At 34.9% G+C, this 14558-nt stretch overlaps 1 protein-coding gene across 1 annotated transcript; it reads left to right on the top strand.

Moving 5' to 3' along the window:
• The first annotated feature begins 3132 nt into the window (after positions 1-3132).
• On the top strand, positions 3133-7031 carry LOC128556692 (uncharacterized). The gene is made up of 2 exons (XM_053542319.1): positions 3133-4464; positions 6361-7031. The coding sequence occupies exons 1-2, from the start codon at positions 3133-3135 to the stop codon at positions 6628-6630; spliced, it is 1602 nt and encodes a 533-aa protein (XP_053398294.1). The 3' UTR covers positions 6631-7031.
• Positions 7032-14558: the final 7527 nt, after the last annotated feature.

Genomic DNA, 14558 nt, shown 5'->3' with positions numbered 1-14558 from the left:
GGAAGAATAAAGTTATTCATGTATTTTATAAATATATTGCGTGCATATTTTATAGAAAAGATGAATAGCCATTCCTAAAGTAGTCGACTGAGACCTATGCTGAACAATATGATACCTGATTATCATCATCAACAATCTGTGATTAACTTTGAAATTCACAGTTCCACTTCACCGATACAGAAGACTGGAACGGAGATAGTGTTTACCAATAAAGTGCCAAATAATACAAACCTTTCTCAGTCTGTAGTTGACTAGATTATCATGATTATTATCGATAACCTTTATAATGACACTAATTCAGTTTGAAGTTGCCAACAGTTACACATGAGCGTATTTCAAGCGCATCGTGTTCATCTAGGAAACGAAGTCTCATAGGATTGTACAGTACAGTGTTGTCATGTTTTCTTGTGGTTCGCAGCAAAAAGAATACAACTTAAGTTACTACTAGAGGTCTTTAGGTCGTTGGACTTTCAATTAATTCTGATGAACAGACTCAGTCAAATCGTACCTGCTGTTATTTCACTTGGTTGCATTTTTGGCTCCCAAGGGATCTTCTTACAGATTTTATCGTAATTATTGAAAGCTATATGTTTGTGCAATATATATATCTATTATACCTCACATAAAAACGACGTACAAATTTCCCATTAGAATAACTTGAATGATATATCATGTATTTAATATCACATGCGCAATAGCAGTTTGTTTGTTTTCTGTGCATGTGATATCAGTTTTCATATCTCCTGTTGGCGGATATGATACTTTCGAATTGATTAAAAGACTGCAACGATCAATTTTTACGAGGTGCTAATATATATTACAGAATGAAAAACGTGCATGTGTGACCTTCTGCCAATTGTTTCTATTTTTTTAAATAATGTGTTCTCATTGGCAAACACTTCGAAAACAACTTTTTATTAAATTTTGCTTACACTTATATGTTTCGTTTAGAAATAAGAAAACTATCGCCGTTTTTCGAATGCTACTGCTGTCTGTTTCGGCATTGACGCAACGCTGAAATAGGCGCATAAATATAGGGGTTTATCGATATGTTAACATCACGATAAGTATAGTCTTTATTTTATTTGGGTTCTAATGTACTTCTTAAAGAATATTTCAATAAACCATTTAACTCATAATGTTGATTTTTTTTATTTTCCAGTAAATGCTTTGATTTTTATATGTTTTAGGTACAATGAAATTGCATTCTTCAAAGGGAGATATGGTAAATATCCATCCGTCAAAATATGGATATAGAGACCGGCTGACGCCTAGAATGCAATATTTATATAAAATTATTTGGCATAGTCATTGCTTTTACCAACTGTTTACCAAACTATCGTGTAGCCTGACCATGCAAACAACAATAATATGGTATTAATTAGTATTAGTTTGTATTTATGTGTGTTAAGTTTACATACAATGTACATCATTTAGTGCACTTCAAATGGAAATGTAGATAAGTATGAATTGATCCTTCTATATTCAGATATTTACTTTCCTATTCCTCCCTAATATTATATTTTTCATTTGTTAATGCAAGCGACTTATACATCAGCAATATCGCTAAGACGTTTTTGCACCAAGACAAGAAACCATGAAATATTGAAATATCTGTGGAAGATTACGGCGAATATACATGTACATGTATCTTATAAATGCTTCATTTCACTGTTATATACAGTATATTATTTCCAGTTTTCAAGATATTGTCGTTTATACCACAAGAACAGGATAAATCACGGTTTAAAGGCATTTTATCTAAAACAAATGGTCTATTGGAACCTAATTCATATGAACTGCAAAAAGGACAAGGTTCACGATTATATGAAATCGGCCTACAATATTACAAAATTATGAATTAAATAATATTTTACTTATGGCGTGTTTTTTGTCTTTATACATGTCTAAACTTTATCAAAATACAATGTATAGTAATTTCGATAACTTCTCAGATAGAGAAACAAGAGCTTGAAAACCCCTGAAAAGACTAAAAATTGGTTTTTTTCATGCATTTCGTCCTGTCTATCTGGAATTTAGTATAGAGCACAGCCCTCGACCACGAAGATAATTTGAACTTTAGTTGGAATTCAGTATTGCTACTTGTATGCAAAATATTTTTGTGGTCGACGGCTGTGCTCATACTAAAAATAAATAAATTACGGAGTCCTTAGTAGGTCTATTTTTCCTTACTGGATTAATATATAGTACAACCATAGAATTAAAAAAGCGAAAGTATTGATTACAAATCGTTTTTCTGTTTTTGAACTGTTTTATGATTCTCTTCCATAAATAAACGAATGCGAAGTGCAGCGCTGTTAGGCTTTTATCGTATTTTTTATATTTGGGTTCGAAACTTTCGTACTCAGCGTCCATAGAAACGTACAAGATCGTATCATCCAACTCGAAGGAAAATCAGAGTTACTGTTATTGTACAAGGAAAAAGGTAAGTTCATTTCTTATATAATATGTTTCAAGACAGGTACGAGTGATGTAATGACAATTTTGATGATAAAAAAGGTATTTATTTGGAACGCTGAAGCGATCCGTGACGTTCGCCCCCCAGTGTAGTGATTATACTTACTAACACGTTTCCATCATGACATATATCTGTCGTATAATAGCAAGCGTCTTACGAAATGTAAAAATATAATCAAGAGTGATCGTGAAAGGTAAGAAAAAACAATATGTAGATTGTTAAAGATAAATTGCCAGTATCGTAGTTCTACATGCCGTAACATGGCCTAAATTACGAAATATTATGTGGATGAATGTGAAGAAACGTATAAATACGTTTGCCGATATTTAACATTTTAACAATAGGTTCTCTGTTTCTATTCACAAATGAAAACAAACAAAAAACGAAGAGATCAGTGTAATATATTTCAATCAACCTAAACCGTCGCTTAAGTATTTATATAAGTTTGCACCGTTAAAATCTAATAACTCAATGGCACAGTGGTTGAGCGCCCGCTTTGCATTTTGGCGGTTGGGGTTCGAATCCCACCTGCGTCATATACATTTTTTGAATTGCTTTTTCTTACATTTTTAAGTCTAATTTCATGCTGTTTAAGTAATTTCTTGATTTATTTTAAATATTTTTTCAATTACAATATGTTTGTATTTTTCAGTATGAAGTTCCACAACTGTGTTGTGTGCAACACACATACGAAACCAAAAAACAGAAGACCGGTGAACAAATCCATAAAGAAGTATCTGTTGAAAAAGTTTTTCATTAACGCTGATGAGAGGTCAATTATATGTAATAAATGCAGACATAACTATTATATAGCTGAGACGCAGCGTAGTTCAACATACAGTTCAACAGAAGCAAGTGATCCGGACTTTCATCCGCCAGCCTCTAAAAGGAATTCTTCATATCTCAGCCCTCCGTCTGTTTCACTGAAAATACCGTGCACTACAAAGACTCATGCTAAATGTTTCTTGTGTAAGAGACCGGGACCTAAACTCATCGTTGTACCCTCCGAGACAAGAGTGACGGTATTTATAAAATTCAATATACTGATACCATCCGGATCACGCTGCTGTCCTGTACATATATATAATGAGCAGATTTCAGAGGAGTCCCTTATAAACGTTCTAACCACAGACACAGTCTTTATGAGCAGAACAAATATCTTAGAGTTGATCGGGGCTATAAGAAAGGAATGCATCAGAACAAATGAAAGGCTTAATTTTGACAACTTGAGAGAAGCAGATTATAAAGAACTGACTGGACTTAAGCAGACAGACTTTGAAGACCTCTTCCTTAGTATAGAAGAGCATATTCGGAGCTCACCCGTACGTAGTCCGAGAACTACAGTTGGACTGTTCCTGTTGAAATTAAAGTCTGGCATATCAAACAAACTTCTTTCAACAATTTTAGGTATAACGCCGTCAAGTGTCCGAAGAGCAATTTCAAGTGTAAGACGTGCATTAATGCAGCATTTTGTTCCGGCGAACTTGGGTCTTGCACATATATCTAGGCAAGAAATTATTGACAAACACACAAGACCTCTTGCTCAGTCACTGTTTGGTACAGATGAGTCGGGTGACAGTCAGCCAAAGATGATGCTTGTTTTAGATGGAACGTATGTTTACATACAAAAAAGTACAAACTTTCAATTTCAAAGACGGTCATTTAGCATGCACAAGGGCAGACCCTTAGTAAAACCAATGGTAGTTGTAACAACCAGTGGGTACTTTGTCACCATAATCGGACCCTACCTGGCAGATGGAAGAAACAGTGACGCACGTATATTAACTCACATGATGCAGACAAATGTCGAAGAAATAAAAAGCTTTGTAGCTGAAAATGACGTTTTTATTGTTGACAGAGGTTTTCGGGATTCCTTAGCTATGCTGGAAGATATGGGAATACATGCCGAAATGCCTGCATTCATGCAAAAAGGACAGAAACAAATGACAACAGAAGATGCTAACACTAGCAGACTAGTCACGAAGGTAAATTGATAATATATGTGTTATTTTCTGTAAAAAAAGAGACCAAAACCTAAAGTAATAGAATTAAATGCAAAATATCAGGCGCGAGAACGAATGTATATAGTGCTTTGATAATACGGTGCCGTAAAATGACTATTGCTAAATTCTAATGCATTTTATTTATATGCACGTAGACTGCTGTATTTATTGTCCCTGACACCTGACAATCTTTTCTAATATTTTCGGGCGTTTTCGTTATTGTACGCGATATTTGTGTCCTGAAAATATCTACATTAATAAAAAATAACGATTTTAGTTAACTAATGGAACAGTAGCGCAGTGGTAAGCTCAGCGGCTTGTAAGCACGTTACCATGGGTTTGAATTCTGATCAAACCATTTTTTTGTAATTCCGTGTATTTGTAATTGTATTGATATTACGTTATTTTATGATACATTTTATTTTTTATCGTTAACAACAGTTCTTTGAATTGTCTGCTAAATGAATGAATACTTGCCCGGTCCTGAAGATTTTAAACATTTTTAGAACGGTTAACTGACATGTACGTAGAAGAATGTTGATGGATAGTAGAGTATTTCGTTGATAAATCATGATAAGTGTGACAATTTTTCCGTCTGTTAATACAGATAAATTGAGAAAAAAAAACACACACCAAAAAAACAGTTTGGTACGACGGAGGACTCTAACACACAACCCTGAGATTTGTGCCAAACGCTTTGTCCGCACAGTTTTATCTGCACGTGATACATGATTGTATATAACTGGCTTTTCAATAGTTAAAGACCTGCTCCAGTCCTACCTTTTAACCTTAAATTGTCACTGAAAAAGCATGAAAATCCTGACTATGAACAGTGACGCCTGTCAAAATAGAGTCTATTTTATATAAAATTCTATATAAAATACCTGTGGTTTTGCGTGCCAAAGTGTGGCACGAGGCCGTTAACTGTTAGCTATTGTAATCATGGTTGCATACACGCAACAGAATTTGAATAGCGGCGAAGCAGGGCTTTAAATCGTTGTTTAGGTTCGGACACCGAAAATTAATTTACGGAAACATGCGAAATATTTACGAGTACCAGGTCAATATTTCGGTATTCTACCCCCGCCTGATAATTTAAACGACAGCATGTTAATATTATTGTTCTCATGCATCGGTGAACTCAGAAAGGTTGTAAATGATAGAAGTTAAGTTCATACTGTAATGCTATACAAAAAAATCTTTTAACGAAGAAAAATCATAATTATCAAACAAGTTATCGTTTTAGTTGTCGTGCAGTATTTATACTGTTTTTTATCTTTGAAGCGTACCGTTAATTGTTTTAATCACGAACACGGTTAGGGCTGTCCGTAGATAGCGGGCTAGGTAAAAACTGAGAGACAGTCAAATGAGTCATCAATTAACTTTTTTTAAATGCGATAAACCTGTTACAGATATTGGACTTCCGAACGGTTAATTATTAACCGTGTAATGTTTAAAAAAATATGGTTTACTGCTTAGACCGCATACATTAGTTTTGATGTTTAACAGAAGAACAGTGGTTGCTTAATACGGGTTTCTGGAGTTTTGGGGCTAATGGTTAATGTGTCGGCCACTCGACCTGAAAGTCGTATGTTCGAACCCTATTGTACTGACGGTAATGCCTTCTCATATAACACAAGTACTGGTTTTCCATAATGCGGACAGTGATTTAGTACCAGCATAAACTAATACATGTTTGCAACATGTGTGATTGCTAACTTTGGTTTGGTCGTATGAATTATTATGTCAATAAGAAAATACTAAGATATTGGCCGCTTAATGCATGTATGTCTACTTACACTGTAAAAAGATAAATCAATCTCAACGTTTTCTCCTATCTTAAGTATTACTTTACGTCCATTCTTTTTATCTCTTTAGGTCAGATGGGTAGTAGAATCTGCTAACGCCAGGATCAAGCGTTGGAAGTACTTAGATCATGTTTTACCAACAACGCAGGTTCCATTCATCGGGGATTTCGTAAGAATAGTATGCGCGATATCCAACAAATACTTTCCTCCATTGAGCGCGACGAAAAACAACGACGACGACACCGCACTTGGAAGGAAAATGTTAGATTTGTCAAAGTGTAATAACGACCTTAAAACTTACATTGAAAATCACTGTTTAGAACGAAAATCAGCCTGTTGAAAGTCCGCTGAATTAGATGTTGAATTTCCGCGCTTAGACGAAATTCAGTTGAGAGAATTAACATGTGGTACTTACCAACTTAAAATGTCAGCTGGTTATATGCAAGAGCATATTGACGGAAACTCAGACATTTATGTACATAGAGAAGACAATACTCTTTTAAGGGTCAAAATTCAAAGCAGACACGTGTCATCTAAGGTTTACACACTTTGGATTCGTCATAACGCGACTGAAGTTGTTTCATGGTATTGCAAGTGTCGTGCTGGTAGTCGAGTTGTCGGGGTGTGTGCTCACGTGGCTGCCATTTTATGGTTTCTTGGCTATGCAAGACACACAGGGAAAGAAACGTATGGCACGCGCAACTGGGGTGATTATGTTTTAGACGCAGGAAACATACCCCAAACTGTTGACAGTTCGGATACAGAGAGTGAGTGAAAATGTAGCAGCTGAATCGCTACATTAACATAGTTTTTAAAGCAGTATTCTGTAGTTGGCCTCTGAAAAAGTATCTTGAAGAGTATTTTTACATATGATAGTAAAACATATTTTGTAAAAACATGTTTAGAGCTATTCCGATGTTATAAATCTATAGTTATTATGCCGATTTGCTGAATTCATAATATTATAATAATTTATCAATTATTCATGATTATACTTCATAAAAACCCGAGTTTGATATTTGAAAAGAAGAAAAAAAATCAGTAGATTAATATCTGATGTTATTTATTATTTATTTTGCAGTTCTTCAAGCGAATAAAATGTTACAAGTCAAAAATATATTAATTTCTAATAACATACTGAAATACGATAGTTATAAGTTTAATATTGTTTTGCATAATTTGACATTTGTATCCATCTGTCTACAGATAAGAATTGAAAGATGTGCACAGCCACAATTAAAATGACTTTGTATTTAAGGAAATAGGTCATATGGTCATAGATGATACGAATGTAATATATAAATTACTATGACGGTGTAATTATTTTTAATATATAGTGAAAATACGATCATTATATTTTCATATTTGTGCGAGATTAAAATTTCTGCACCCACAGTTCTTCTTTACTTCTTAGTTTTGTGTACTGCTCTCCACGACCGTTTCTTGAGTTACAAACTCGCTTAAGCGAGGGATTGTGATGGTCATAGTCTAATTTCCCCCTCTCCCCCACCCCCATGCGGGGTAAAGAGTATCGCGCTTTAAGGCTACACTTGGTTTCTGTCTAAAACATGCAAACTATTGCTGACTAAAATATGTTGACATAAAATCCAATTAAGAAATCAAAAACAAAACACACACACAAAAACGATGGTTATTACCTTACCAAAATGTAAGTTATTGTTTATCTGTTACTAAATTATGCTCGAGTCATTTAGTGAAGAAACACGTGTATCTAATGGTCGATAAATACACTAGTCGGCACCTCCTTTGATATAAACATCAAAGTAATATCAAAGGTAGCAGTCGGAAAGTTGATTCAAATGCATCGTACATGTACAATGTGTATAACCGCGGGAATATCAAAATGTAAGTTAAACTGGTTGATCAAACTTTGAAATAGTATTTTGGCGAAATAAAATATGAAGATGGATGTTGAATTTTTTTCACGTATGTTTCTACATTCGTTTAGTGAAATAATGAATGCAAAGAAGTATTAAAACCATATACAAGATTACTTTTAGAAGCAAAACAATGCAAATACATGTCTCTGTCGGCATTTATAGACAAAGGTGAATATAATTTACATTTTGTTCTCAGTATAATTTGATGAAACGGCATCCTATCTTAACCTTATTTAAATGAAATATTATCATATCGCATACTTGTATTTATATGGTTACACATCATTCATGACGGAGCGAAAATAAAATCAACGCGATTTACGTTGTGGCAACGTCACGACGTCGCAAGAAAACCGGGTTTTTTTGTTATTACATAGTCGTGCAAAATGTACTATTTTTACTTAATTGTCATTTTAAAACAATAAAAAACTTTATTTTCGGTCTAGTGAGATACCGGATTGTCAACTCAAAAAAAATTAGAAAAAAATAATGATGGGCCGTTTTTCACTAAAAACGAACTTTGTCCTTTCCGAACATTTTTTCATACTAGATAGTCTTAATGAGGCAATGGTAGAGAAAAAATCGTAATGACGGAGCATCATTTTCACAAAGTGAATGTGAATGTACATGTAGATGGATTGATCATCTAACTCGTTTTGTCTGATTATTCATGTAAAAGATTGACTTAAAGATGTAATTGAGGAGCTAGTATCTTGATTCACCCTTCAGTAACTTTAAGATTAAAACTGCATATTCATGGGAATCCTTTCAAAAACAATCATATTACAAAATAGCCAATTAAATATTTTGCTATTAAACGCTGTTGGTTAGTCCATAGCAATGACTAGAACTGTTAGATAAACGCGGTGTTCCCGTGAACTTCTACGGTCGCCATCGTCGCGTTGTCTTTATTGATAAACTGTTGTTTGTCCATGCTTTGGGCTCTATTTCTCGCTGTATTAACGATCACTTGTTTACAAATTATGTTACTTGTAAGGTTATAATCTGCCTTATAAGTTACATTTTCTGAGACACTTCATCCAAAAAACGCATGATAGTTCAGTATGTTTTCCTGACATGTATGTAACTAAATAACTACAGGCAATTTGTTCTGACATACTTCAGGAATACTCTGAAAGGCAATTCACAGTTGGTAATTGAATAAAAGTGCCACGAAATGGAAATATCTGTAACAAATGAGTCTGATTTGTTTTTGGTTTGTTTTTTCAGACTGTATAAATACAGGCACACATTTGAGACTTTTACCAGGAGTTGCTCATGAAAGAACAGAAAAAGCATTGACTGTTGTATCTAATTTAATTACAGCAAGCCGCATATACAACCTTAATTATTCTGACCCCCTGTGTCGACGGCAAGCAAATATAGAGACTTCACAAATACCTACCGGCTCGTACTACTTGAACTTCTACATCGTGGTCCATTATTTCATTTTTCATACAGGTTCATATGTTTAATGCCATCTGTACACATATATAAACTTGAATGCAATGAAACATAATTGCCAGGCTTTGGCTTACTTTTCGTTTTTATTGCTCATTTTGTTTTACAATGAAAGATGATTTGAATTTGATGGTCAGTTTCTTTACAGGACGATGTGTCATAAACTTTCGTGATTTGACATATTGTCATATTGCCACTATCACAGCAATATCGAATTTGACAATACAATCTCTTTCTGGTTCCTTTAGTTAACTGAGTAAGGAGAATAAATAAATCTTAGACATCTTTCTTGTAAAACCCTGAGCATCCGTTTAATGACCTTTCTGGCAGAACCGCGGGTGATGCTCTTGTTACAATGTCGTGTAAGTTGTCACGTGCAAAAGGGCACGCTTTATGCTATTGTTTTTTTGTTGTTTTTTTTTTGGAAATCTTGAAAAATAATATTTTCAACAAAATTTCGATTATTATAACTGGCAGCAATATTTAGAATATTGTTAGCCTGTCCTTAAAGACCTTAAAGTTTCAGATATAAGAGAGTATATTTCGTTTTTTCCGTCGTTTCAGTCTAAAGATTGGTAAAGTCGACAGAGATAGAAGTACGGCGCGTTGAAATGAGGCAGACTTTCTTGCATACATGACGGGGATTTCCAGTATTTTTAACGTAACTTTCAAGCTGTAAATGACTTATTACGAACTACATTCATGTAGTATTTTTTTTTTCATAAAACGAAATAAAAATCCAATAACTTGACAGTTCTTCCTTGTTCCTGATAGTGTATTTTCTCGATTAAGAAAACGTTATTTTATTAAAAATTTATAATTTTACGCTGAAACTTTTAAAACAAAACCGGAACTAAACATCGTTATTTGTCTTTGAAACGTCATGACGTCTTTCCTGTTTATAGACGTTGGTTTTCCGTGCTTTGTTTAAATACGCTGCTATAAGAAATGGTTCTTAAAAGAAAGCTGACAGTGGGGAAGAGGCTAGTACTGGTACAGAATCAATAAACAATGGTTAGGAAAACAACTTCCCTCCGTTATATGACTGAATTATTTCTGAAAACGGCACTAAACCCAAACAAACGTTGAAATGGAAACACAGACACAATTAAATAAGAACGAAACGTCCCCATCGTAATATGAAAATCAATTGCAGAAATATTTTGAGGTACAAGAAAGAGATGAAAGTTCATGCTTTTAAGTTACACAGTCATGAACTATTTTGCTGCCGATCAAACAACACTTATTTAAGTATCGGCAGATATTGAAACAAAATCGTGAAAAGATAATAATATGTATTTAAATGAGAACAATGAAACAGATGTCTTAAAAAGTAAACATGAAGTCATACGACAGTATCTATACCTAAACTTTATATTGTCATCCCCCGCCGAGGGCGGGGTTATATAAGTTTGGCATCCGTCCGTCCGTCCTTCCTTCCGTCCGTCTTTTCGTCCGTCCGTCCGGAACCATATCTCAGAAGTGATTTGGAATATTTACATTAAACTTCATATACATGTTTACCACTACAGGGAAGTGCGGCGTGTCAAGTTTCAGTTAGATTGCCCAAGTAATACCAGAGTTATGGCTCTTAGTATTTTCTAGTGTTAACTAAATAGGGTACTATAAATATGGCAATCTCTGCTTCATCATTGTGACATATTTGTCCTAGAACTTTGAAATTTAATCTGAATTTACATCTCCAGAATGTGCTAGTGCACACGCAATTTCGTCAGGATCGCTTCAGTAACTTCAGACTTATTGCCCTTTAATTGTTTAAAAATCCGTTCAATCCGAATGTGTTCATTACAAATTAACCAGTTGTTAGAATGTTATCAAACCTCTTTCATATTTTTTTAATGAACACTATTTTATTATCAGCATGTAAAATTGTGTACCCACGCCCTGTCACCCCCCATTGTCCTGGTCAATTCGCCTCACCCTATCCGTCCCCCACCTCACATTTCTTCTTGTTTCTTAAACCGTTCATAATTATTTATCAACACAGTTATACCCTGTCCTCCACCTTGCTCCTCCACCCCTGCTCCTCCACCCAGTCATCCCCACAATCCCTATTATGCCCTCCTCCCCACCGAACTTTTTTTATGTTTTATTTTCCATCATTATTAACATCATGTGAGGTTTCGTTCAAACTCGCCATGAATATTTATCAACATGTGAAGTTGTAACCCCCATCCCCCATCCCCACCACTACCCCAACCCCTGTCACCACCCACGTTCCACGTTCTTACTTAATTGTGCTCTGTTAAGGAAATATGTTATTTTAAGTTCAAATGTAATGAAATTATTTGCTTCTTAGTAACATCCGCAACTTTTTGCCGTATATATTTCTTCGCACTTCCTCACCACATACCCATTTGGCGGGGGATACCAATTCATCGATTTGGCTTGTGTACTCTATGATTATTTTGTCTTCAACAAAATACATTTCAGACCAAGACGATGCGCTTTTTTTGCGACCCTTAAAACATCCTCAACAAAACTGCTGGCAACAAACCATGCGCAGACTTTTTGAAAGTGCTGGTTTCAAAGGATATTTCATCAATCATTCGCTGCGGGCAACCGCAGCCACACGCCTCTACACAGCCGGAGTAGACGAGCAATTAATATCTGAAAGGACAGGCCACCGATCTAATGCAGTACTGCAGTACAATATAAACGTACTAGCGACGAACAACTCTCCGTCATGAGTGACATTCTCCAGTGTCAGCCATGTTCATCAGATCAGAAGATGCCAAAACTTGAATCTCAGAACGTGTCTGCTACCAAAGATCAAAATTGTTCAAGAGAGTTTAATATCGAAAGTGGTAGCATGTCTCTTAAAATTAAGTTTTGATGTCAAACAGTGTCATATTATTGCAACGGAAGATCTTTCAAAATGAACGCTTGAACGCATATGTTTTGCATATTCGTGAAAGACTTTTAGTATAGCTCTGTGGTTTTCCAGGTAACTTAAAATGACGCATTTGATATTGCATAAAAATATCTTTGTTTGAAAGTCCTTTTTACCTCGACCATTCGTAGAAGGAAGGCTATTGTACTCGATCAGGTGTTGTTGTCAGCGTCGGCGCTTTTGCTTTAATGGCGGCATGAGAAACTTGCTTATATAATTTTGATCTATTTCATGTTTTTATGAACGTATTAGACAGATCTTTGATTAAGACGATTAGTAAACCGAACCATGTGCAAGGTATGCAATGAAGATTTAATATGTGTAAATTAACACAACATTTGATTATCTACAATGAACAGTATTGAATGGAGTAAAGTTATATAGCTGTCACTGTACTTTTTTCATACAAAATGTGTAAGCTTTTTCGTTTTTCCCTACGTTCCCTATCACACGAAAGTACGTTAATATGCGCATTGTTTTTGACATTCAAAAATGAGGAAATCTTCAATATTGAGGTTAAAGATATCACTATTGAGGTTAAAGATATATTGTTTTTTATCTTTTATGTTGGAATTCTAGCTAACAGTTGTTTTTTTCTCTTTACAGCCGTTCAAAATGCACAAAAAATGTTAATTAACGAATTAAGATTTTGAACGTATTTAGTGCTTAAGAATTTTATTTTTAGTGTCCAATGCAATTTATCGTGTTCGCATCGCACTGTACAAATACCTGTCCATTATTAACCTATAACTATCCATTCTTAAAGTATCCATTATTTTAAAAATGGACAGTTACAGGTTAATAATGGACAGGTATAGTAAAATAATCGTGTGTATAGAGCGGCATTGGTACAATAACCTATATCATGGTCAGTAAATAACAAAGGATTACGTCACAATTAAAAGGAAAACATATCGTCACCTGATAGAATAACAGATGGGCAGACAAAAACAATGCATCCGCTTTGTTCTTTAAGCACGTTCTCATCCACAAACATCTAAACTGCAGTTTACCAAGAATAATTTCTTAGATACACATAGGAATTGATTCTGTTTTAACGTTTTTGTCTACCTGAAAACAGAAACAATTGCCAGCTTCTGCTTTCCCAATAGAAAATGGACAGAAATAAATTAACATTAACAGACACAAGTAATAGTCTAATGAAAATGCGGAAAACAATGAATTATGCAGATTGGCAATGATCATTTACTTAAGGAAGCAGGGAGGACTTGCAAAAATAAGTAATTACTAGTCTAAGAGTACATTGGTACCAATTATTGAGCCGTGCCTTGGGAAAACCAACATAGTGGGTGTGCGACCAGCATAGATCCAAACCAGCCTGCGCATCCGCGCAGTCTGGTCAGGATCCATGCTGTTCGCTTTTAAAGCCTAATGGAATTGGAGAAACTGTTAGCGAACAGCATGGATCCTGACCAGACTGCGCGGATGCGCAGGCTGGTCTGGATCCATGCTGGTCGACACCCACTATGTTGGTTTTCCCATGGCACGCCTCTATTGATTTCTTTTGTAGTTTCATTAGACAGGGGTCATATGCCTTGTGTACGTATAAGACTTTCCCCTTTTTTTATTTTAAAGGAAACAAATTCCCGTACTGGAACGTCTACTTTTAAAAACAATTGCGGCTCTCTCGGAAGATATTTTGAACGTATTTTTTTACCAGTACGAACGTTGCCGTTATGTTCTAAACTGTTCTCTTTCATATGTAGCAAAACTAATGAATCATACAAAAGATAGGTAGACTCAGCTGAGTGATATGTAGCTGCATCCATCTTTTATGCAAGTCCATTCTTCTTTATATATATCGAGTGTATGAAGGTTTTGTTGCTTTGGATAAATAAGATATTATGAAACTAGAAAGAGTTTAGTATAAATGCATTAAAAGCAATTAAAATAACATAATTTGGTCAAGATACTTCTAGACTTTTCTAGACTGGAATTGGTTTCAAACACCTTACGTTATACGGGTTAGTA

The sequence above is a fragment of the Mercenaria mercenaria genome, chromosome 4, assembly GCF_021730395.1.
Source record: "Mercenaria mercenaria strain notata chromosome 4, MADL_Memer_1, whole genome shotgun sequence".
In the NCBI taxonomy this organism is placed as follows: Eukaryota; Metazoa; Mollusca; class Bivalvia; order Venerida; family Veneridae; genus Mercenaria; species Mercenaria mercenaria.
The sequence above is the reverse complement of the archived record's forward strand: the minus strand, read 5'-3'. Positions and strand labels throughout refer to the sequence as shown.

Coding starts and splice junctions, on each gene's coding strand:
- LOC128556692 (XM_053542319.1), top strand. CDS start 3,133: ATGAAGTTCCACAACTGTGTTGTGTGCAACACACATACGAAACCAAAA. Junction 4,465..6,360: donor CTAGCAGACTAGTCACGAAG/GTAAATTGATAA, acceptor TTATCTCTTTAG/GTCAGATGGGTAGTAGAATC.